This window comes from Xiphophorus maculatus, chromosome 8 (genome assembly GCF_002775205.1).
Source record: "Xiphophorus maculatus strain JP 163 A chromosome 8, X_maculatus-5.0-male, whole genome shotgun sequence".
Lineage (NCBI taxonomy): Eukaryota > Metazoa > Chordata > Actinopteri > Cyprinodontiformes > Poeciliidae > Xiphophorus > Xiphophorus maculatus.
The window spans coordinates 23,052,443-23,079,352 of record NC_036450.1 but is presented as its reverse complement, the minus strand read 5'-3'; the positions used below and the strand labels follow the sequence as shown (position 1 = coordinate 23,079,352).

General features: G+C 39.9%; 1 protein-coding gene and 1 pseudogene across 1 annotated transcript; both read right to left on the bottom strand.

Annotated features, from left to right (window-relative positions):
• Positions 1-850: 850 nt before the first annotated feature.
• arsb (arylsulfatase B) lies at positions 851-23,344 on the bottom strand. The gene is made up of 8 exons (XM_005802475.2): positions 22,261-23,344; positions 21,335-21,521; positions 20,080-20,270; positions 19,788-19,995; positions 17,149-17,392; positions 15,688-15,758; positions 3,861-3,992; positions 851-2,248 (listed from the first exon to the last, which is right to left on the bottom strand). The coding sequence occupies exons 1-8, from the start codon at positions 22,531-22,533 to the stop codon at positions 1,983-1,985; spliced, it is 1,572 nt and encodes a 523-aa protein (XP_005802532.1). The 5' UTR covers positions 22,534-23,344; the 3' UTR covers positions 851-1,982.
• Positions 23,345-26,523: 3,179 nt separating this feature from the next.
• Positions 26,524-26,699, bottom strand: LOC111609603 (annotated as a pseudogene).
• Between the last annotated feature and the right edge of the window lie 211 nt (positions 26,700-26,910).

The following is a 26,910-nucleotide window of genomic DNA, read 5'->3' as shown; positions in this document are numbered from 1 at the left end:
ACTAACAGAGGAGGCGGGTGGCAAATTTATAACCTCAGCTACGTACTGAGGACTTTCTCAGAAACATAAAATACTCATGTGGTGTTCTCAGATTCACTACCGAGGAAACAAGTAAGCCAAGCGAGAGAGTCTGGAGAGTTTTAAAGAAAAGAAAAAAACATTTTACTCCTGAAAAGCATTAAAGCGACTTAGAGAAAATGAAACTAGAACTGTTTAAAGATTAAGCGAATACATGTGCAGGACCATATGGTCTGTCTGACTGTTACTAAATAAATAATTCAGCTAATTGTGATCTAAAATCTCAAAAACCACTTTAGGTTTAAAGCTCATCCTGGCCTAAAGAGACCAATAGGGTTTGTTAATGTGCCGTTTTCTGTAGAGTTGCACAGTTCAAAATGTCAACAAGTCAATAATCAAGAAGTTGTTTAGTTGGAAAGCTGAAGAACACCATGGAATCTAGCTAAGGCCTCTGTTTTTATTTTTTAACATTAAATTGATCAGATTTTTTTTTTAAAAATTGTAATTTATTGCTTAAATATATTTATTTCTTCTATGATTTTACTGATGCTGCTACATTAGCCACTACTGCCATGGAGAATACCATGCATTTTTTCGTGACGCAACATAAAATGGTCAAAAAGATATTTGCTAAAAATTCATTGGAAAATAGATCACACACTGAAATGAGATCATCTTCATCGGGGTGGACTGAGAATGTGCATAGGATAAGATGAAATGTGTTAATATCATTTTTGGAACATTGCTGTGATGTAGCAAATTTTAATAACCTTGTCCTGGAATGTAAAAGAAGAAACTCTTTTTTGGAAAGGAAAAAAAATTGTACACAAGCTGAGAAACAGTATAAAAAAAGAAGACTTTATTCAATTACACAGTATAAACAATATATTAATCTGGCCTGCCATATTTGTTTTATTTGTTCATTTTCATTCAATTTCACATCTGAGTTCTGCAAAATGAGAGAAGTTGGGACATCCAACATTAACACAAACTAAAGGCACAATACAAAGAAACAAGGCGACCTCCAACATACCTATACATATACAGTATATATATATATATATGTATATATATATATATAAGCTCCATATATATAAATTTTATGCCTTGCAAATAACATCCAAGATTCAAAATTAAGATAATTTCAATCGATCAAAAATCATTTCTTTTTACAGCATTTTTTAGATTAGGTTAGATTTAAGGAGCTACTCTAAAATTAGCATTTCAGGGAAAAATCACTTCTGTTGACTTTCATCCATCAGAAAATTAACGGCTGACGTTTCTCTGAATGATGAGATACTTTTAACAAGAGAGGAAACGAGAATGCTTGAATTTATAAAAAAAAAAAAAACTTTAGAAGCTATTTTAATGCCATTTTGATCCACAAAAAGAGCATCAAAACATTATTTACTGACCCTTCTGTGTCTAGAAAAAATATATTCAAACAAACAAATGTATAAATTTAAACTTTTCTCTAGTTTAATGACTTTTTTTCTAATTACGTAATGGAAGCACGCTGCAAAAGTGACCTTGAGGCAGAGATGATACCACCAAAATGGTATGAAATATTGGTAGCGTTTCTTAATATAACAATATTATATCCTATATATTATATATATTTTGCTTAGATTAAATTGGAATGTGGCTGCTATCTGCTTTTAATTTCAACACATTTTAGTCCATATAAAATAATAAATTCTCAACATTTTAAACCTACTGCTTCTGTGTTCTTTTATTTCTACGACACGTCAGTGGATTTTCTCAAAAGGAGAAAAATGAAGTGCAAAAACCAAGCAGAACGCATCGGAGACTCTTACTCAGACATATCATGTTGTACGGACATCAGAAATGTAAAAATTGTTTTAAAAAGTTCACAAAAACATTACTAATGTTCCCTGCTGTTAATGTTCACAGTGAACAAAGTGCAAATAGGATCCTTCACAATGCCTCCATGTTGTCTCCATCTAAGCCCACGGCCCCCAGGCTCCGGTGGGGCCCGGGTCACATTTGGGGTCGTCGTCGGGGTAGTTTATGGGCAGCGCGGTTTTCTGGTGCTCTTGGAGTCTGGTGAGGAGGTAATCCACCACGCTGGGGAACTGGGCCGACACCTCGTTCCTCTCCTCGGGGTCTTTTTCCACGTCAAACAGCATGATGGGCTTCAGCGGGCCGAGCTTAGAGAGCCCGCAGTCTGACCCGTTGTGGCCGGGTCGGGGGAACCAAACCTCGCAGCCTGGGGAGGTAACGAGGTAAAGGGCAGTAGCAGCTAAACGTGTCATACACTGCAAAAAAATCCACCAAAAAACTCAATCTTACCAAGTATTTTTGGTCTAATTTCTACTGCTAACTTCTTAGTACACTTGAAATAAGATTAAACTAACGTACAAGTAACTTTTCAGCGAGAAATAGAATATTGACCTTGGTTTAGGTCAATAATTCCTCAGTATTGATTTTTAAAAAGTACTTGTTCCACTGGCAGATTATGTCACTCATAACATGGGAAACAAGTGACATAATCTGCCAATGAAACAAGTATTTTTTTCATAAATATTAAGGAATTATTTACTTAAAACAAGCTCCTTTATGCCACTGAGACGTTATATATTAGTCAACTGTACCGTATTTCAAGTGTACTAACTAATTTGCACTATAAATTAGACCAACTATACTTGGTAACACATTGTGGATTCAAATGAATTACGCTAAAGTTACATGCAAGATCCTCTCAATAAGCTTCAGTATTTATACATTTTGGCTAATCATAGCATCTTAGAAGCAAGTTAGTTTCTAAAACCTTCCGACTGTCCTGAAGTTGCTAGTAAAGCAAGCTAGCATTAGCTTGACATCTAGTATTAGCTATGAAGCTGCAATGGAGCCGGAGGAAACTGCCAGGTTGTTACAGTGTTTACAATACAAAGTCATTCACTGTGGAACTGTTTTAGATGTAATGTCATTTGACCTTTACGTACGTTTCACTTCTAAACGCATCGTTTACAAAGACTGATGAGGTGTTGCTGCACTTTTTCTTCCCCCCCCCCCTTCTTCAGTTGGTGGTGAAAAAAATAATTGATGTTCGTTGTTCTTCTTGGAAACTGCTTTTTAATGAGTCAGCAGTTTGGACAGTGTCCTTATCAGCAGGTCTGACAAGGTTACAGCAAGATGTTCTCACAGAATGTGACAGAAACATATGAAACCAGATTACAAAAGACACAATGTAAAAAAAAAAAAAGAACAAACTCCCCCAAAAATATATATTTATAATAATATAAAACAGTAAGAATTACAACGAAAGTATTTTTATTTGCTAAATGTCAGAAAAATGAGCGAGAGATTTGGTTAAATAAATATTTTCAATAAAAATACCGAAATGAAATTCCATAGTTTTCCAGAATCCTGCATGGCACAAATCCGGGACAAACTTCCAGAAAACTGGAAAACTGCTGAAACACTGAGTTCCACCTGGAGAGTTTACTTTGATTGACAGTAACTGGAACATCGACCAACATATTTGCTGCGTATTGATGATTTTGATGATGGTATTTGACCAAATGTAATATTTGCTCCTTTTGTATGATGTTACTCTGGTGTAAAGCACTTTGAACTTCCTTGTTGCTGAAATTTGCTGTGCAGATAAACCTGACTTTGAAGCGGGACACTAGTTTAAGACATGTCTGCAATGAAAATAACCATCGTTGTGCCAATACTTTAACCCACAAAAGGCTGAGTTTTCTACCAGAAATGAGTGAACATGAAAAGTAAATGCCAGTATAGAAGCTATACTTGTGTCCGACTTTCTTCCTTCACTTAGACTAAACGTGTCATTACCGGTGACAAAGAATACTGACCTGGGTATCCAGTCAGCAGCTTCCAGTTTGAGGATCGGATGGCGGCGTGAATGGACACATTGAAGCCGGACTTGGCCCAGCGGTCTTCAGCGACCCCCCGGGCCAGAGTTAACCGACTCCGCCTGCCAGGACCTGCGAGGAGAAGACAATGGAGCTGATACTTCACTTCGTCCACCTTCCAAAAACAAAAAAAAAACGCTGACCCAGAGGATATCAGACCACCGGCAGACACAAAGCCCCTTCTGTGGGTGTCTGTGTAAACCAGACGGGACGGAAGAACGGCACCGAAGCCTAGCGCGTGCCTGAACGTCGCAGTAGGCATCGAATGAAGGCGTCAAAATAAATAGACTGAAAAAAAGGAGGGGGGCGAAGAATCTGCAGAGGAACAGCGGGAGCAGAGTGGCTTAAAACAAACAAAACTTTAAATGGATTCGTGTTATTTTTCCACAAAGCGGACGACGTTTCCCCGAGGTTTCACTGAAAGATTTTTTCCCCCCAAAATACAACAGGAATATAGTAAAACAGTGCAGTGGGACAGTCTTCTCAGCATAGCTCGAGCACAGCGAGATGCTAGGAAACATCTTTTGGTCTTCTGGAGTTCACGTCCTCCATCGTGTCTTCATTTACCAAAACCAGGCCCGTCGTCATAGCAAATTTTGCTGGACGATAAATTGTCCCAGAAGTTATTGCGATAAACGATATTATTGTTTTGAGAATTCTTTCAAGTAGTGTGATGGTAATGGCAGAATAGCACAAGAACATGTTCTCAAAGATCAACATGAACACTTAACAGAGGAACTGGAAGACATTTTAAATATTCAACATAAATAAACAGAAAACAACAAATGAAACAAATTATGAAGTCTCTGTAAACAAAAAGTGTTAGTAAAGACCAGACTGAAAACTTTTAGAAAAGAGAAAAAGTATAAATCATGCAAATTATTCAACTAATTTATTTCTTATTGTGATAGGCTCAACCAAAATTAAAGTTCAGCTGACTTTCCTCGTCTTTGCATCCTTTGGCTAACCGTAGTACTTGAAAACGTATCAGTCAGGAGAGGGATACAAACAAAATCTTCCTTTGATTCACACAACATTGGTGTTCTGTTAAATGACAAATAAGGTGGATACAATTTTAAAAACAGGGACATCTTGGGTCTGTTTCTTCGCTCTTCTTCATTGTTTATAATGTATTTTTGAGTTAATGGGTCAGGACTTGTTATTTGTCAACACTCAAAATCAAAGGACTTGGACTTGTGAGGCAACATAATCTGATCAGGACATCCTCAGCAAGAACACACACACATGCACCCCCCACCCCCCCCACACATAACATCAATAAGCAATTACTTTTAATTGGTAGGCAATATTTGACAAGAGAATTTGTAATAGGCAGGATTTTCCTCAAACACGGAGCATTTAAATGTAGAAATCTGACAAATGGCAGTGATGTGGTCGACTCAGCACCAGTCCTCAACGCCTGCCAAGCACAATGAGTAATTCACCATGAGTGGAGCTCCACAGATACAATGAAAAATTACAGCCATAGTCACCAGTTGGCAACACTTTCTCTGCTTTCATGAAGCAAAAGTCAATTATTTATCCTTGTATTGACGATGTCCAGGATTTTCTGGAACCTCCCGCCGTGAGCTTTCTCAGCCGACGGGGGGAAAAAAAGAAAATCTCCCAGATACGGAGCACACATGTCTGTGATTTCCAAGAGGAGCGAAGGAAACCTGGCCTTGGGAACATTCCCGGGTTCATGCCGCTGCTGACCCCAACAATGTGCTCCTGATTAGGCAGATTTGCAAGTGATCTCAGCCTCCCGGCGCTGCGGGAGAAAAGAAAAAAAAAAAGTTCTTCCTCACGTTCTTTGCGTACGGACAACGCCGCAACCCACGCGAAGCCCGTCCACCGCAGCGACATAACTCGTGAGTCAAAACATTTCCGATCTCAGCGTTTCTGAACCACATGATAAAAGCTACGACATTCAGTTCTTCACTCTTCGTTGCGCAAGTGACATGCGGGCATCTTAATGGCTCTCGCATGCATTCAGCTGGGCTGCTCAACTGGGAGAGGCCTGCGAACCAAACAGGCGCTGTTGCACAACGGAGTGGTATGTGCAGTGCCTTCCATAAGTATTCATAAGCCTTCAGTTTGTTTTTTTTCTCCACTTTGTCACATTGCAACCACAAACTTTAATGTATTTTTATTAGGACTTTAGGTGGCAGATAGACACAAACAAGCCCATAATTTTTAAAACACAAAAATGAAGAGTGAATCCAGCTGTGAAGGCCTCAGAGGTTTTCTGAAGAACATTAGTGAACAGTAAGCTAAACGGAGCTAGTGCTGCGTTCAATTTGTAGTCTAAACTCAGAAATTCCCACTGCCCAATTGGAAATAATTACTGAAACGCCACAAAAGTTGGACCCCTAAATGGATCCTAACCCCAACAGTTAGGATATTTAGGGCCAACTTTAGGGTTTAATATAGTTCTGTTGTAAACTAATATTTTAGTAATCAAGTAATCTATCGATTATTCTTACGATTAATTGAGTAATCGGATAAGAAAAATTATAAAGTAAACTACTGGTAAATCTAACATAACACCAGTGTTACTATCAAATACCAACATCAGTCCAATTGTTCATATTTGAACTTCCCTAACAATAACTTTTCTGTAGTTTAGGAAATTAACCTGTAATAATAGCTCACTTTCTAAGTTAACCTGAAAAAAAGTTATACAAAATTTGATATATTAAATTTAATATGCATGCTCACAAATACGCTTATTTAAAAGAAAAAAAGGTGTATACTCCAGCTTTTCATTTATGTATTCATCTCCAGTCAAAGTACCTTGCCCAAACATTTATAGCTTTTCTGTTCATGTTAGCGACAGAATTTGGCTCCTTAGTTCGTCACAGAAACTCGTTCATCAGCTCTGTACCACCACGATGATTTCCGCCACCCTTTTGTTGAGACCTGGATGATATGAAATTCATTTTTCGGTTTGTCCATAAAGCTATAGTTACACTATAAGTATCAAATACACAACAGCCGTCCGCCGTATTCAGTCTATCCGCTCACCTGGATAAATACACCTGCAGCTCTTCCCCGCTGTTCGCTCTGAACCGCCACCAGGCAGCAGCTCCGGGAGGAGAAAAGCTGCCGTACTCCAGGCATTGCGCCAGTCATTTTAAGGATGTTTATTGGTCCCCCGAAAAACAATAAAAGCCCGGACATTATTATGAATCAATAAAATCCTCCCAAAGCGAACTTGAAAATGCTAACCCTTAGCTTTCATCAAGAACTCAGGCAGAAGTGAGAGCGCTGCGCAACGCTAATATTGACCAGGCTGGAACACGGTGCGCTAAATAATAGAACATAAATTAACAAAGCTTTGAGGCAGATAGATTTTCCTCAAGGAATTTTCATAATCGAGGTACTTGAATCACTCGAGGAATCGTTTCAGCCCTAGTTCAATACGGTCGCTTCTCGCATCAATGGTAATATGTGTTGGAGGCATGTTTATTTTACAAGACACAGTAAAGTAAGAGTGCGTGTAAAGTCAATGTTACCGTAATATCTGGACTATTAAGCTGCACCACCAGTAAAAGTTCTGTCCAAATTTGAACTGTGAAATTGCAGCAAAGCTCAAACAACGATGATCAAAGACTCTTTTTGTCTGAGCTGGGGTTTCTGCTGATTTCACCAACTCAAATTTAAGACCTCTTTAAGACCATTATGAATGAAATTTAAGACCTGCGTCACGAGAAACGTACAAAGAAAAATTGCAAAGAGGCAACTTGTATCGGTTGGCAACAGAAGTGAGCAAACCAAGTCCTGCTGATAAACTTTGCACTCGCACATAATGGATGTAAAAAGACGAGCTAATTAGCTAGGAGGAGTATATTAGCAACTAACTACTCATAGTAGTTAGCTGCTAACTAGCCGTAGTGAACGCATGGTAAAGTTTTGAGTAACAGTAAAGTTCTGCAAGAAAAAAGGAAACTACATAGAATATATGCAATTAAATAGTCCTGCTACAACAAAATTTAAGACCTGTGATTAACGTAATTAATGCCAATTTATTGTTTTTCAATGGACTTAAGACATTTTAAGACCTTAATTTTAGATGCATGAATTTCAGACTCTTTAAGGGTCAGCGGACACAATGTAAGCAAACTGAGCTTGAGCTATTTTGCAAAAAAAAAAAGGGCAAACACGTCAAAACGATTGTCTCCAGATGTGGAAAAACTGGTAGAACCCAAACACTTGCGCCTGTGGCTGCAGTGAGACGGTTCTGGAAAGTATCGACACAGGAGGACTCAACAGAAATGCACTCCAACCTACTGAGAATTTTGTTTCTCAAAGTATCTGAAGCCCATTTATCATTTTCTTCCACCTCACAACGATGCAGACCAACTTTTGTGTTGGACCGTCACGTACCGTTCCAATAAAAAACATTAGACCTTGAGGCAAAATTCAAGAGGAATAAACACTTTTTTTGTGCAAGCAGGTGGGAACATAAATTATGTGAGCTTTACTGGATTTGATTTGTTTCTTGGTGCTCGAGCTCTCGCTAATTTAAGGAATTTGGGCCTCCAACGCTTTTCCCCACATGTCCACGTGTTAAAATCATTCCACGGATGAGCTCGAGAAGACGATACGCTCTTCTAGACCCACGGCAGATGCTCTGCAAGAGGAGGAGCGAGTAGAGCAAGGATTATTTTGAATCAGAGAAAGAGCTAGAGGGGAAAAAGCTGAAGAGCTTTGTAGGGAAATCTGGGGGTGTTACAAGTCTTGGGTCAAGTCCAAGACTTCTCTCTCCACACCACCTCCTTTGTGCCTCTCCCAACAATCGAGAGCTTCGGGGACCCCTCTGTGACACATTTAGTCGACATCCCCTCTGCTCACGCTGCGAGAGCAACAGGAAAAGGAATTTTTTCAAAGCCAACTTGAAAGGAGGAAAGTATGTTGTGGGGTGGGGGGGAAATAGAACCCTTTTCATGAATTAAACCCAAAAAACTCAAAAGAATGGCAAGAGACTGAGAGGAAAAAGGGGAAGGAACTCGGAGTGAGAAGCAGCCTCAATAGGAGAGGAATCCCAAAACCAGCAATGCTAAGAAAGGGAGACTTGTTGTCGGTTTGGTGGCTGACAAAGATTTCAACATGAAACACGATGGCGCAAGCTTGTAAAGCTGTAGTGTTGCTCTTCGCCGCCTCCTCTTGTCTCCGTGATTTATATAGTAATGGTCACCAGTAAACTTTGAGGAGAATCCCAGGCACCGTGGGATTTGGCTCCATAAAACGGTTGTGTCTCAAAAACTGGTGACGTCAGCAGCCGGACTTTCAACACATTGTTCATCCGAACTCCGGCTAATTACCATATACACTTGCTTTGGTAGTTTCGGACGATTCGAGAGGTCAGGAGTTCAAGCTTTCCTCCGAAATCTTTGGAGATTATCAATCCAGAACGCAACAGAAAAAGAAATTCTCTTTTACATGAATTTCAGTTTTGCATCCAAAACTTTTCAGTACAATTTGAAAACAACAACCTTTAAGCAGGTATTAAACATACTTTTGATTGAAAATAGTTATTTTTATTGGGCTGATGTAATTTTTAAGGCATCATTTTCATTGCTTGTAAGTGAAAAATAAAAAGAAATCAAGGCGTTAAAACATCAGTTTTGTCTAATTATTCTATATATATGGTGTTGGAGTTACTGAAATAAATTTTATTTTCAATAATCATCTAATATATTGAATATTGAATGGGTGTGTAGTGGCAGAATCATGCTGTGAGGGTAGGGGACACTTTTCTTCATTAGGGACAGTGAAACTAGTCAAAGTTAATGGAAAGTAGAGTGTAGAAACACTAGAGCCACAGATATAATTGGATGATTTTTAGCAAGTGTTAGAATGGCCCAGTCAAAGTCCAGACCTGTATACAATCAAGGATCTGTGGAAAATTGTTCTTTGGAGGCCCTTTGACTGATGTTGGTGCTATTTTGTAAACAAGAATGGACAAGAAAGTCCATACAAGAACAAGAATGATGCACTTCCTTGTATTGGGATTTAACAACATATTGTAAAATCCCAATATGTTGAAGTGTGGGGTTTTTGACTGAAAGAAAGTGGGAAAAAGTTCAGACATGAAAACTTTTGGCACTATTACTTTCTTCATCTGTAAAGCCAAGGAAAACTCTGTTGCTAAGCTACTAGATTTCCAACCTTCACAGCCTGCTTTCCAAAAAGGCCCAAACAAATGTCCTCCCTAATCCCTTGTTTTCCACAAGCCGCTCGAAAACAGCCCCGTGTCAAAACAGCTCGGCGAGATATATTGGTGTGGGTGTGTTGTTCAAATTACAATCCGCAACGCAGAGCTGAGGTCACAGGAAGAGACTCGCCACCACATATTAAAAACGCTGCGCTCCGGTTCATAAAGCTGTCACCAAGTATGTTACAATGATTGCAAGTTAAGGGCTAAAACTATGGGATTCATACCGTTACGTAATGCACAAACCATCACCATCTACTTCCTGTCCCAGCAGCCAGCGTGTGGAATGCGGAGGTGGGGTACACCCTGGATGTGTTTACTAAATTTTCACCTCACTTAGCTTCGCCAGCGTGCAACATTCATTTTGGATAAACAAGGAAAGCATCTTTAATGAGGCAAGTCATTAAAGGGAGCTAGCAGGGGGGCTTCAGTTTGACTAGCTAGCTATTAGCTTTCCTCAAGGTTCCATGCTAAAATTATCCAGAGTTCCAGTCCGAAAATTTTCCACCAGAACTCAAGATTTGATAGATTTTAAATATTTTATCTAAATAAAATGTTTTATTTGATAGAACTTAAATAAAAATTTTCAATTTATAGCAATACCATGTATTGTGGTGATGCTAAAGTTTAGATTCAAATTAGTGATGCTTTGGTGTATAAGTAAAGAAAAAATATACAAAATACACATGACTGTATTGTTCTTAAAATCCCAAGAAAAATGATCAACCAGCCTTTGGTCTAATCTGTAAGTCAAAGTTCTCTCACAGCATTTCTATCATAACGCATCTGTTACAAACTTAGCAAAAAATCAAATTTTTGTTTTGTTTTGCAAAACTGATTTTGTTTCGTAGGATTATATGATTCACATCTTTTCCTACACTGACCCACTGTGGCACAACAGATTTCAGAACAAAAAACAAAAAAAAAAGGTCATAAAGAAAAAAAGCATGATATTTTTAAATGTCGAACATTAAGGTCCAGTCTTCACGTCAAAGTCAGAAATAGCTGCCACAGACCAGAGCCCCATTAAGCCCTCAGAGATGGAGGTGGTGGTTGGGTTCACAAATTATTAAGTGGTTAAGGCAGGAGTCCACCCCTCTGTGTTTCCAGTGTGTCCTCAGTCACATGACCCTCTTCCAGGATTCCTCCCTACAATCAGAGGTTAAACAACGCACGCAACAACCAGCTCTAAAAACGAGCACTTCAGCACTGCTGGCTGATAACATCGACCAATCACAACTCCAGGTGCCTGAATAGCAACAAGAAGAGGCTCTAACAAAGCGTGAGGACGAAACGTGTATCTCTTTCAAATAATCCTTTTTCTCAAAAACAAGAACAAGACATCCACTGACAGTGAACCGGAGGCAGCAGTATTTAGTTTTTGTCACAAAGTCACAAACTTCTGTGTATTTCACTAGGACGTTATGCAACAGACGGAGGACAAGATCACACAGTTTTCAAACATTGTGTCTTTGCAAATAAAATATCTGAAAAGGGGGGCATGCATATGTATTCATCCTCCCTGAGTCAATACTGAGCTGTGAAGTAACTATGGGTCGTTCGGCTTCTTTTTGCAATAATTGTGATTTTTTTTTTTTTATTATGGCGGCCTAAAGTTACTGAGTTACTGGCAGTCTTTTAAAAGAAAGTGGCACATTTTTTAAAGCTTTATTTATGCCGTTACGTGGTCTCACAAAAGTTGAAATTGCTGCACATTACCTTCCCCCCAAAAAAGACAGGATTTTAACATGGTTAATATGAAAAGTGCAAATAACATTCTCAAGTACCTTTTTGAAGTAGCACCAACAAATAAAACTATTTCCTGAGGAGTTGTCAAAGTGCAAAGGAAATATTCCATACTGGTCATGGATGGCAGCATGAACCAGTATACTGTATAACACAGTACAAGCAAATCCTATAGAACTTCTCAAAATAGTTGATGCAAAACCAAAAAGGCAAAGGTAACCATTTAGCATCACACATGCTTTCATCTCACAGGTTTGGTTTTCAGGAGTTGCCGTGAAGCAGGAAGTTAAATTAAAAGGAGGCAGCAACACTTTATTTGAAGGGGTCTTTGTGGAGGTTTCTCCATCGTTTCCCCAGCGTTAGTATTTATTTCAATGTTTTCACACAATGTATTTATAATTTCACTCATTTTGTGTTTATTGCATTCGGTGGTTTACTATTATGGGTGCACACGTTTAGTAAACTCCTTTTGTTTATTTGAATTATTAAGTACTTTGTTTTGCTGAGTTTGAAGGACTGGCTGAGTGAGAGGACTGGTTGAAAGGCAAACCAGGAAGTGGAACAAACCATCAGGCTGCTGGAAACAGGGGACTTGATGTTTAAGAACCTGCCTCTCTCTCTATTAATAGCATAACTCCTTAAACAATTATGGTGTTGGGTTGTTTTGTTTTTATAGTTGTTTTGTAGTCAAAATGTGTTGGTTTGAATTACTTATTTATGTTTATGCATTGTTTATGCATTGTCTCATTTCCCACCCCTCCTCGTTTGAGTAGGAGCCTTTGTGTATAAATTCCCCTGTGTTCATTGTGTGAGGTCAGTTTTTGGTTTGTTATCCTGAGTTAGGTATGCCTTAGTCAATTTCTTTTGGGCCCATTTTGTTATATTTTTGAGATTTGATGTTGGAAGTCTTTTGGAAAAAGAAATAGAAAATTATTTTTTATATATGCTTTTGTCCTTGTGCCTTACTGGTCGGACCGTAACAGTCTTCATGAGTGTTTATGACTGAATGAAGTGTCATTTGGTAAACACTTCTAATGCACGTTTGCATTAAAAGTTGCATTACAAAGGCATTAAAAGTGTCAACTTAGCATTATTTAATAAATAATTACATATTTATGCAAAGTTGCATTAAAACCTACATTAACGGTCCATTAATAAAAGCAACTTTGCATTAAAAGTACCAAATGACACTTCATGACAACAGTCGTAGACATTCATAAAGCCTCATTCATGTTCATGACATGTGGTATGGGGCTAATGGGACTGGTCAAAATTCAGCTGAGTTGCAGTGATTGGTCAGAAAAGAAGGAAATACAGCAAACATTAAGGTGATTGGTCAGATTTGCGGAAAAGTTGCCATGACTGGTGAAAACGGCAAGTCAGCGCACACTGTGCGAACGACGAGTGAATTTGCGTTAATATTTGCGATCGCAACATTGCAACATCCTGGATGATACTCATCCCTATTTAAACTTCACAACTTTATTCCTGTGAAAACCAGGACTCTACTGTATCATTCTCATTCCCTTTTACAACGATGCCCAAATTTTCCCGGTCTTTTTTTAAATACTAACGGGTTTTTTTGTTATAGTATTTGTGACAAAAATACAGTCCACAAACACACCGAACATCCTCTAATCTACAAACACGCTTAGAGCAAACATATTTTTGTGCACTGGAAAAAAAGGCTTTGTCTAATATTACACAACGACATGCTTTGGGATCTGCTGCGCGAATCCAAACCCAAACAAAATTCCTTTGATCTTCCTGCCCATGCTGGGAGGAAAGAAAACAGCAGATGTACACCGGCGGACGAGGAGAAACACGCATCCCGCACAGCGCGAACATGGGAGGGGAAAAGACGCGACAGGAGGTTTCCATCTCCTCGGGCTGTATCAAGCCGCTGGCCGTCGCCCAGGGATGAATCATGACTTGGACCGCTTGAAACGGGCCAGCGGAGGTATTCTCCCACAGTTCAGGGATGCTCACGGTAGGTAAATTAGACGCTGTAAATTTCGGTACTCCACGGAATCCAGCAACCTGACAAAACCTATTCAAGCTGCGAGATTTACAGCACAGCAGGGATGTATTCTTTAGAATCATGACACCTGTCATATTCACTGTGATATACTGTAGATCGCCGCTGGGCTCTTTTTACATCTGCATGAGAACGAACCAGTTCTTTCAAGATGATTTTTCATGGGTACATTGCAATTAGAATCCAAAGAAAACTTGGTAGTTAGGAATTTGTGAAGGGTTATGAATAAATAATTTGGTTACCAAACGCAGAATAGCTCATGTCTCCAAATTGCTCTTTTTAACCTAAATTATCCCACATTAAAAAACAAAAAAAAAAAAAACAGACAGACATTACCTGAATTAATTTATACCCTGTGTATTTTGTAGCAAACTGTGCATTGCTGTTAAGTAAAACGTAACTTCAACCCTTGATTTTTCCATATAAAAACATATAAAGAAAACGCATCAATCAAAAAAAAAAAAAACCTGAAATATGTAGCAGCACCCATAGACACATGTAAATGTCTAATTTTGTAACTGCATAAGCTGCCGGGTTTAGCTAATATTAGCATTTAGCTTTTTCCCGCTTACCGTTCTACTGTTGATTTTAGACAAGACAAAGTCCAATTTTTGGGTGTCTTCATAATCTACCTAAATGTTAGTCGTTTTGGAAAGTTTGGCTAATGCTACTTTAATCATCTTTAAAGTGTTTTTATGACTTCACATTACCTTTGACTAGAGTGTGGCAAATTTGAAAAAAATGTAGGAACACCATTCTCATTCAACAAATGTTTTTTTTTTGCTGAGTTTTTTCACATCCCTGAGGCTTGCTAGGCTAGCATGTCTGGAGCTATTAGCATGTACCTGCTAATACAAAATTACTCTCATTATAAGGTTGGAGATCACACATTAGGCCTCTGCTACACTATGATTACTTTTTGAAAACATTTTTTTCCCTTTGTTGTAAAAAATATCTGTCTGCACAATCAATTAAAAAACACAACAAAGTAATACCTACGATACGACAGCAGGAGGCGATAAAGTCAACAACGAAGTCAAAACAACAAAGATCTGAGCGACTAAAGCAGCGCTAGGCTGCAGCTTGTGTTTACCAAGATGTTTACCCTTTCCTCAAATTCATAAACTCTTTTAGCTCAGAATTAAAGTTTAAAGGGAGAAAACAAAAGAAGTCTGTGGAAAACATTTGTTTATTGCTTCGTAATTCTTGTGGATTATAGCAGGGAAAGTACTTGTGTGCAAGTAGGAAAATGGGAGCCTTATGTCAATGTTTCCAATAATCGATTGCCGAATATTCAGCGTAGGTGTGCACAACACACACATGTTTTTTGGTTTTTTTACTTCCCCTTAGGGAAGAATTTTTCTCAGCTCTGCAAAAACAAAAAAATCTTTGTTGAAAGGGGGTCAGGGCTCCTATAAACACACAAAGATCTGAATTTTTCAAATTCATACTTTTGTGTTTTTAAGTTGCCCACAGTATTTAGGGGCTTTTTACGTCATTCAGGAAAGGCAGGTGTTTTAAACAATTAGAAGATTGGAAAAAACGAACAATCAAGGAGCCAAGACCAAGTGCTTCCCTACTGACCAAAGAGGTATGTACAACATGCTAAAAGTAGAGAGTTTGCTCAATTTTTTAAAATAAAATGGAAAAAATAAGTTGGCTTTGTCATTCATAAATGTATGGATTTTTTTTTTTTAGACCAAAACAAAAACAACAGTTCGTTCAGACAATGGGTCCTCAAAATTGGTCCAGAAGGAACTTACATGGAGCGAGGTCAGAATACAAAGGGTCGATGTTGTGCAGTAGCTCCTGTCTGGGCGAGGCGAAGCCTTTGCTGCAAAAAAAAGAAAGAAAAAAAGAAAAGGGGGGGGGGCGTTACTGTTGAACACATGGACACACACACACACTCAGAGGGATGGTGACGTCTGACTCACGCACAGTGAAAACCCTGCTGGGATCTGTAAATGTGAACCAGCTGGCTGCCGCTTGCCAGCTTCTGACCGCACTCCACCGCCGAGAAAACGCTCCCCTTGCGTTCACCACACGCTCTGATAACACAACTAAAATAACTCTGGCTCTTCTGCTGCCTGATGCTCGGTTCCTGTCCTGCCGTTAGCCGACAGGTCGGCGAGGGGAGATGTACGGCGTTGTCATGGAGCTCCAACATGTGGCGGTGTGCTGATTCGGTCCATCAGATCGCCAATAAATGATCGTGATTGCATGTCAGGTGGCAAAACTATTTGTCCTGTTTTTGTTTTTTTCTGTTTTTACTGTTATTGTCTGTTCGAAGTAAATAAATAACAATACATATTGCGAAGGACAAATGATCAAAATCAATAAATAATACGTCTGAAAGAATATTGAATAATTACACTGAACTCCAATCCAGAACCGCACAGCATTCTGGGAGATGTGGGCAGAGGACGAGGCTTTAGTTCATCAACCTCTCAAAACTAGCTAAGCACGCTTGGTGGCATCAACTAACTCATTCTCTCTTTGGTTACCTAGCAACCACCTGTTGAGTGACTAGTGCAGCAGCAGGTTCATGTTTCCCCACTTCACCCCGTACCTGTTTAAAAATAAATGACGACGATGTGGAGAGAAAACTGTGGATGAAACAGGAAAGGCCACGCCCCAAATTGGCAGCATTTCAGATGTTTAAAACAAAATTTTCGATGTCGACTGATTCGAAAGTCTTATATCGCGATGTGTTTTTCAGCCCTAAAATAAGCCGAGGGCAGACGCAGCTCCTTGAATTGAAAAAAGTCGCTACTGCCTGGTTTGGGGCAAAAACAAGGGAATTTTGAAAGCGGGGCAAATACTTTTTCACAGGACTGCAGCATGTCGGTCAGACGGGACTCGCTGACAGCTTGCCAAACTCACAAGCTGTGAGTCTGTGGTCTGCGAGCGGCCGCATGTGACCCCTCCGAACTATAATCGCTCCTTTACAAAGTTCCATAAAACACAGGGGAAAAAAAACCCCATCCAGCTACAAAAGTAATTTAATCAATTAATTAGCTCTGTTGACACGGCGTCCGCATGAAAAGATCTGCTCTGAAACCAAATGACAGCAGAACATCACAGGCAGTGAGGAGGAGGAGGAGGAGGAGGAGGAGGAGAGATTTGTGTGTGAATGAATGATGGAACTTCTTCCCCTTTCTGCTCGCATTGCCACGGTAACAAACACAGAACCGGGTTCAGGCAAGCAGACAGAGGGACAGCACCTGATGGTCTTCCAGACGTTGAAGCCGTCCAGAGGCTTCGTGCTGCCGGTGCTGCCTCCCGCCAGGCCGACCAGGGTGGGCAGCCAGTCGGAGACGTGGATGAGCTCCCGGCTGACGGTTCCGGGTTTTTCCAGCAGCGGGCCGGCAACGAACCCCACTCCCCGCACGCCTCCCTCCCACAGCGACAGCTTCCTCCCACGCAGCGGCCAGTTGCTGCCACCGTACACCGTCTGACCTCCGTTATCTGGCGGAGAAAATTAGAGAAATCTGGTCAAAAGAAAAGCAGATTTCAGCTTCAAAGCCTACGCAAAAGTCTTCCTACCTCTAAGTTTTTATGTTATGCTAAAACCCACACGTTTGGATGTGTTTTATTTGTATTTTTTGCTTTTATTGTGAAGTTGAAAGAAAATTCATTATTTTTGTAGTAAAAATCATAGGTGCACTGTCACGATATATTCTGATAGACAATCAATTGTCCCAGAAATTATTACGATAGACGATAATATTGTCGTCTTGAGACTGTTTTGAGGCATAATGATGCAAGTAGCTGGAGATGGGCACCAACACCACTAGGGAAAAGGATGTTAGAAAATGGATGGATGGATGATGCAAGTACGCAATGTTGATTTCTAGAGAACATTTAACGCTGGAACTGGAAGACATCTTAAAAACCCAGAATTCAAAAAAAGAAAACAACCGAAACAATAAATAAAACAGATTATGAAACGTATCAATAGGCTCAGACAGGCAAAACTGCCAGCTGGGACTTAAATAGACAATAAAAGTGCAAACTGACTACTCTGTCAAATGTTTGCAACATTCTTTAAAATGCCGGCTTTTCAATAACAGTAAAGGTCGGTATCTCTTTAGAGATTAAACGAACTTCACAAGCAAGCAAGAAAATGGAAATGATCTCACTTCAATCTATCACAATTAATTGATTTACGCTACCTTTTCTCTCAGTTTTTATATTCTTGATTTTATGTTTGGGTCTTTGTGACACATTTGTGATTTTAATGGCTGTAGTGTGTAGACGCTACACAGACAAATTTTACTTACTCACTCACATGCCGATTCTGATATATATATATTTTTTGTTTTTTCTAGCACACAGGCTGTCATCATCCCATTACGTGGGTCCGGTTTAAACACACTTCCCCAGTCACGTCCAGCCAGGGATCCCCTTTCATTAGCAGGGTGCCATGCGAAACCAGGAAGTAGCCTGTGTCAGACTGTTCTGGAAAAACTCTCTCCTTAATGCCTTTCCAAGCTGCTCTGGCGCTCGGCGGACCTGTTCGCTCTTTTCCGCCGTGGCTCTCCCTCGCCCAGAGAGGCGGACGTTTTACAGTAAGACGGCAGAGCGAGTTCAGGGCTCATTTACTTCCTGTTAGTCATGACACGCAGGAGCCAAGCACAACAGCTCGACCGGGGAGATGGATAAAACTTTTCACCGGGGGCGCGGGAAGTGTTTCATGAAGTATGAAAGCTTGCACCACTGATTATTGACACACTGCAATGTGTTTTTTTTTTTATTTTTATTACTGTAAGCATTTGCAGTGTTTCAGTGAGGCACTGCTGCTGCTGTCAGAGCCAACCAAATGCGTGGAAGAAACAATGAAATGGGACCACCTACTGCATCCAACCTCACATTTTCACTATCAAAGCATTGTTCCTGTTTTGTAATTAGCCATTAAAAATAACCCTCTAAGTAGTTGCCTACTTCACATGCTAACCATTAGCTACTCCACATGTGGAAAACTGTGAGCAGCCACATGTTTAGATGACCAGATGATGTTCTCTCATAAATTTCTTTCAGATGGAGAACTGTCAAAAGGCCAGAGACTTTGGCTGGGCCCAAGAAGTGCAGCGACATGCTGCCCTCTAGTGGGATATCAGGATATTAAAGATAAGAACAGGTTAAGATCAGCTTGATTTTTCTTCTCTTTTTTTTTTTGGCAAGCATGCAAATATTTTAGTCTCTAGATGTGCAAAAATATCTATCTATCTATCTATCTATCTATCTATCTATCTATCTATCTATCTATCTATCTATCTGATCAGAGGTTAGCCACTTGTAGCTCTGGAGCTGCAAATGGCTCTTTGGATAACTTTGATAACTTTGACTAAAAATGAACAGGAACCAGATATTGTTTTTAAATAGACATATAATAACATATGTAGGTTTTTCCATTTTTTTTTATATTTGCATTGTATTTTCATAATTAATGACAATAAAAGCACCACATGCTTTTACATTCGTTTCCTTGTTATTAGGTTGGAGTCTATGTATTTACAAAAAAATCCATCCTCTTTTATGTTTATTTTAAGTACTACAATTAGAAGTAAAATGCTAGTTCTTTAAAAATGACAAGAAAGTTTTAAGATATTTGTCTAAAATTTGTCTTCTTTTTTTTTTCAATAATTGTGCAACATTTGTGAATTTTATTTCACTGTCCTGAGGGCAAAATGGCTCTTTAGGCTGTAAAGGTTACAGATAGTTATGTTATGTATCTGTATTACAGTGAAGTAAAGGTAAAATAATAGCTGTTTTTGTGGGGGGGGGGGGGTTTTAACAGAATTTCTGGAAAGTGTGGTGTGTATTTGTGTTTGGTTCTGTAGGTTAGCGTATGGTTGTGTACCTGTGGAGAACACGAGGACCGTGTTGTCCCAAAGTCCTTCCTGCTGCAAAGCCAGGCTGATGTTGCCCACGGCCTCGTCCATGGCCGACACCATGCCGGCGTACAGCCTGCGATGACGGTCCTCAATGAAACTGTAGGGGGCCAAGTACCGCTCCGGTACCTGCAGGGGTGAATGAACCGCCTGCAGCGCCATGTACAGGAACAGTGGCTGAGACAACAGAGGGAAAAAATGAATATTTCATATACAAGGCAGGGAAACTAAAAAAAAAAGATGTGTGTGTGTGTGTGTCACCTTGCTGGAGTTGTGTTTCTTGATGACACCGACGGCTCTCTGACTGAACAGCTCAGTGGAATAGTCTCCTTTATACGCGGCGGCCACCTCTTCCCCGTCCCTGAGGTCCAACGCGCAGCGCGTCAGGTTCAGAGGAGCGATGTCATAGCAACGCTCGTGAGTGAAGTAGTCCTCGCTTCCCGTCAGGTAACCTGCGACGCAAAGGTTACGACTTCAAGCCTGCAGCCATGAAACTTTTCTTCTTCCCATCCCAAAATCACTTCCTTACTAATATTTGTGTTACAGTATCGTCATATTATGCTACATATGTTTACAATGTTGAAGTGATTCGAGGAACTTTGGCTAACTTTGCTGAGATATTGCGAGCGGAGTGTTTATTCGACTGTTATATCCACTCCGACCACCAGATGTCAGTGACACACAAACCCTTAGAAGGTGATGCATGTTTTGGATGTTTCCCTGGTTCTGCACACCTCAATCCACTGATGGCTCATTACCAGGCCTCACAAGAGCTTCGATTAGGGTTGCTACCTTTCAGAAATCAAAATAAGGGACGCCCACCAGAACTGTACTCCAATCAGAGTAGCATACCTTCAACACATTTATACTTAAGTAGATTTACTTAAGCTTTAATGAAGTAGGTGTAAAATGTATTTGGTAAGAATCCACTCAAGTACTGGATAATTGATCAAAACACCTGATTTAATATTCAAAATGTGTCCTCAGACAACCCAAAATATAAAAGTTATGTGAACATTATGGTATTTTAAATAGTATTACCAAAATATTTATACAACTAAGGAGTCAGGTTTGGAGGCCGGAGCGTTCCGGTTGGGGAGTCCTTTATCTCCCGCCACGACAATTTAGCTGACCTTAATACAGTCGTCTCCGATCCCCGGACCGCAAAAGAAATAATTAAATATTTCCGTTATGTTTTATCTGACTCTGGAGGATCTTCTATTTTGAAAATCCTTTAACCGGATTCTCTCGGTTACATCCTACGCACCAATACTGAGCCCACAAGCAGCAAAATGAGTTAGAAACTAATCAACTGTCTTTAGAAAGTTTCTTTGGGAAGGGGAAAAGGCCCAGCATGCTAGTTTGTTCAATCTCCACACCACTGCTTTCTGATGCCATTGCTTCTCTCACTGGACAATTGCCCCATAAATATTTTTCCCCCGTGAACCCACACAAAATTAAATATTCTCTTTATTCCGTTAAATCCCATGTAGGATTTTTATTATTTAATACAAACCAAAGTAAGTGTCAAAGCCACGGCGCGTGGGCAGGCAGTCCTTCTTGTACATGCCCAGGTGCCACTTGCCCACCATGTGCGTGTCGTAGCCCGCCTCCTTCAGCAGCTGAGGCAGCAGTTTCTCATCCAGAGGGACGCAATACGGCTGGCACGGCCAGATGATCTGGTGCTGCATGCCTGTGTGGATCTGAGGGGGTAGAAGGTAACCGGACAGTTAGGAAACAGATGGAAAAAGCGGAAAAGGCTACTTGCAAAAATAGTGACTGGCAGCCTGTGATGTGGTAGAAATGAAGCAACAACAAAACAAAAAAAGTTGCAAAATGAATGTCAACATTGCTTCCATTTCTAAAACTACGTCTATAATCTCGACTTAAGAACGTTAATCATTTTGTTACTTGGATGGTTAAAATGACAGTAAAGGCAACACTTCCTCATATTTTTTTTAAAAATTATTCTGACTTCATCATCAAATGAATCAGTTGTTCACTATGTCAACAGCAGAAACGTAACACTTAAAAACTCAGACTAAGTTTATATTTTACAATAATATACCGTGTTTTCTTTTGACTAGGTCAAAAATTCAGCATGTTTAAGTGTAGGGTTTTATTTGGTAAATGTCAAGTAAAAAAAAAAATTTTCATTCAGAAAAATGTTTGATGTAGAACTAGTTCCTGAAAGTATATTTAGATTAGGACAACTATTTTTAGTTGGTAATTTCTTAGTTTTAATAAAACACAAGAAAGGTATTTGTTTAACAATGACAATTCAGCAAAAAAAAAACATTTTTGAAGGTTTTAGTGTAATTGCATCAGATTGCATGTTGGCCCTAATCTAGCCCCATATCTAATTGTTTTGTTGTGCATATTTGAGATTAGTCCACTTCTGGGTGTAAAATGGCAGAACTGTCCCCTGTACTCGGGCCTCACCTGGTACCTCCCGGTCATGAGCTGGTTCCTGGATGGGGTACACACCGGCTGGACATAGTAGTTCTCCAAGCGGACCCCCTGAGCCGACAGTCTGTCCAGGTTTGGCGTCCTGATTTCCGAGCTGTGATAGCCCACATCGTACCAGCCCAAGTCATCGGCCAGGATGAAAACGATGTGAGGCGGCCGAACTGCTGAAACCAGCCCGGTCAAGACAGACAGGAGCCCCGCAGCGAGGATCCAGAAAGCCGCCTGACTTTTACCGTCCCGCGTCATTTCTAGCTCAGCAGCGGCGCTGCTTTTCGTGTAAACAAGGAAGTTCCTGCGGCCGCTTTCGACGATGGAAACAAGCTGAAGTGGCCGTTCCGGCGAGACGGAGCAGAGTTTTAATACAAAAAAACAGGAAGTGAGCCCATTTTGGTTTTTTCAAAGTTCAGCACTACGGTGTGTAAATATACCTACAGCGATAGCAGTCAACACGCACGCACAACTCATTTTCCCAGTTCCGCAAATTAAAAACACTGCCCTGGCTGCGACACCCAATCAGAAGGCGGAAGAGAAACAGCGTCACGCCGTACGCGGAAGTGTAATGGAAGGCTTTACACCGACGGCTGGACATGGGGAAAGTTTCTAACTGGCAGGAAAAAGAAAGTCCGCAAACGCTTCGGTGACACCTCTGATGCTTCGTGTCGAATAAAAAGAAGCTTTAAAATGAGTTTTTTTTCATATATTGTCAAATTTCAACTAGGGTTGCACCATATATCTGCACTAGCATTGATATCGGCCGATATTGAGACGATTAGTCGGTTAACTGGAATATACAAACTCAAAGAAGCCGATTGCTTGAGGAACAACAGGCTCAGACCAGTAATTAAGTCAAAGTTGTACACATTTTGGATTTGAGATTATTTTAGTTAAATTCTCTGTAAATATGTTTGACCCAAAACTCCTCAAGTGGCCTAGTTTTAGCTACCCCCAGTTCAAATTCTGTTAAAATGATAATAAGAATCTCATATTAAGCAGCTTTTGCTATACAATTATTAATTTGTAATCAAAAAATAATCAACAGATCATCTCAGGACCCTTTTCACATGTTGATGTTAGTATTTTTTATTTAGCCACACATGCATTCTTTGCTACAAATGGTCAAGCGTTCACTAAAGGAATCCTGTTATTGAACTTTAGGCAGTAAAATGTTTATTTTCTTATTTAAAAGAGGAGCTGAAATATTGTTTAGGGTTAAGATTTTATAAAAGACTTCACTGGAAAATCTGCAAATTGTTTCAAGATTTTTTTTTGTTCGATTAATCATCATAATAATCGGTATTAATCAATATTAATCGAACTACAATAATCGTTAGATGTAGCCCTAATCTTTTAACATATATAAATATAAGTTGGCCAACATTGACATCTTGGCTTATTCTGTATGTTTGCAGTTGTGTCATACTTTTTCTATCACTGAATGGTAGAACGCACAGTGCTGTGTAAGAGACTGAAAGCTTTTGGTGCATGTCTTATAAACTAAACCTAAATTAAACTCTCTCCTTGACTTGCCTGCTGTGTTCTTTGGTCTTCAATGTTGCTTGATCACATGTATTAAAAAAAGAAGTGTGGAAGAGGAATGAAAATAGTCATTTTTGGGTTGTTTGCTGATTTGGAGCTCATACTTGATGACTAATTTTGGTAAACTACAACAAACACATCATGCAAGGTTTTGAGCTCAAAAATGGAAGGAGGATGGTTAGAGCTTCTTATGCGCTCTAAGGGCTATTGACCGTTAAAGTCCGGAGTCAATTGTGTATCCGGTTAATTGACCGGGCCTTAATTTCACATTGTCTGCAGACTACAGTGGGTAGTCTGGAGTAAAATCAGATCAAGACATTCTCATGAAACCACACCAGAGCCACTACATCCTCTAAAAATGTGGGTCAAGCATTCAGGCTTGGAGCGTACACTCCTAGTTTAACTTGCCAACTAGTCAGGAATATAGTGGCGTATCGCTTGGGAAACCATATCATGTTCTTTCCACTTGTGTGTCAACTACTGCTAGATGCTCAAGACACATTTATCTTTGTCTTCAGGTGTTTAATGACTGCAACCTGCTGCTATATCCCAGTCTTTTTTAAGGAACTGAGTTCAGCTAAGCTTGTCACATTAACATATGATTACAATTATTAGTCAATCACTCAATATTATGCAATTTGATCACTTTCTGGGGTTATGAACATTCACATGCAACAAGATTTCACTGTCATTAGCAATGATAATACGTATATTTTTCTGAGATGGTGGGACGCAGTAGTGCTCTGATCACTGTTTTAATAATAATCTATTTTATTGATATTGCCCTTTATGTCTCAAATTGAAATACCAAAGGGAAAATTCACATGCTGATGATGGCAAGCTACTGGGTTGTAGCTACGGAAACTGTTGAGTCTCAGACCGGTCTTTGCCCGCAATTTGTCGAACAAGACCAAGACCTAACAATCCGAGACAGAGGCCAAGACTGGGGAAAAAAATCAGGAATCGAGCCCTCCTTCACTGGTGAACCTTCACTGGGATAATTTGGTAAGACTTAAAAATTCCTGTTTACGAAAAAATGTCGACGGCCACAATTTCACGCTACTTCTATTCCGTCAAAGGCCAACAACATACTCCTTGAGGGTTGTGGCTATAAGACAAAAAATTGGGGAAACGTTCAAGGGATACCAATTCTTTTGCGATGTTCTGTGCATTTATTTTATTTAGGGTTTTTTTGGTTCTGGTGGCCTCAATTTGAAAGTGCTAGGACAAAAAAGTGGGTAACAAGAAAGAGGGAAGACATGCGGGAAAGGTCATCAGGCCGGGATTCAAACCTGGCAGCGTCGAGGACTAAGGCCTCCTAACGTTGGTTGTGCTTGACCCCTGCGCCACCACAGCACCTCCATGTGCATTTATTTTAACGGGAAACCTTGTTCTACTACATAGTAGTGATGTTACGTGATGTGCCGAGGCTTCGAGGCGTGTGTCGAGTAATGGAGGGGGCGTTTCCGTAAAGCGCGTATCGAGGCTTGCTTCATTTAGGGGAGGAGCCGAAAACGATGACGTCCGAAGCCTCGCTGCCTGGCTGTACCACGTGACTGCTTCGGGAAGTGGCTCAGATGTTGGCGCGGGGTTTGACAGCTTTAGAAACCCCACAGGCTCCATTCAAAATGTGGGTTGTTGTAGGCGAGTTGGGTCAGTTGAGAGAGTGGATAGAGTTTTGATAGTTTGGATAGCAGAGTTTGGATAGTGGTTATTTAGTTTGGGACAGTTAGTTTGGTGTTTGGAGAGTTTAGGGGAGAGAGAGAGAGAGAGAGAGAGAGAGAGAGAGAGAGAGAGAGAGAGAGATAGATAGATAGATAGATAGGAGTAGGATGGAGCCGGCGAGAAAGAGGAGGATTTCTCCTATGTGGGAACATTTTGATTTGATAAGCCTAACAAGGTAAGGTGAACTGAACATTTGCAGATGCATTAGGTTTGCTTATGAGGAACTGTATTTTTCACAGTTTCTTATTTTCTGTAAAGGTGAGGTGTTTATTGTGCTCCAAGGAGTTGGGGTACAATAATAACACCTCATCCATGTAGTGTCAAAAAAGAGAAATCGTTTGAAACCAAAAACTGTGGAGAAATTGTTGTTTCTTAATAAAAATGCATGAAATCATCCAAGTTACACAAGCATTAGCCTATTCACTACCCCTCCCTAGTTCCACAGGCACTTTCACTGTCCTCTGCCTGATTAAGCCCAGGCCATTTTTCTAGAGTCACAGAAAAACTTTATTACACAACATGCCATATCACATGACACTACTATTTTGGGAATAATTACACACAGAGGATACATTCAAACAATATTTTATTATACACATATGTGTATACATAATTTATGTAGACAAATGATTTCGTCCTACACCTTTTGTGACGTCATTCCCAAGAGCCATAATAGACAAAAATTCAATGCATCACACGTGTTAAGATACAGCTGGCTGTGATTATACACCTGGCCAGTAGGTGGTTTCGTGTGCACATGAAGCTTCAAGAAATGAACCCTTTCTGAACCAGTTGGCTCAAGTGGTTCAATGCCTCATGAGGCTTCATCTCACCATCACTACTACATAGAAACTAAGATGGACTTAAGCTGGCAGCAAAAAAAAGTTGTAGATTTTAAATCCAAAACTTCATAAGGGCCAGGGTAAACCTGCAAATTCACTTGCAGCATTTGGTTATTTTCATTTAACATTAAAGGGGGGGTGCACCGTTCCTGGAGGTACTGCAATACCAGGTCGATGCGTGGAGTGGACGGAGCAAGCCCCTATTCCATCTCCCTGTTCCAAAAATCAATTTAATATATGGTCCCCGGATAGGGGACGTATCAGATATTAAACTGATATGAACAGATTTTTTTTCTTTCGAAAAATTTTTATTGTTACTGTAAACATTTAAAAACATTACATTGTTGCAATTATTCAGAAATTTCTAAAAACTTACAAATTCATCAATTTAGGCTAAAAGAAGCTAAGAACAAGAATTATAAAATACAAAATCTCTGTGTGTTAAAAGTTGAGCAGGACCGGGGTGACTCCCTCCCAAGTCCGGAGCCGTCCCGACCTTCCAGACAGCGATTGGTGCTCA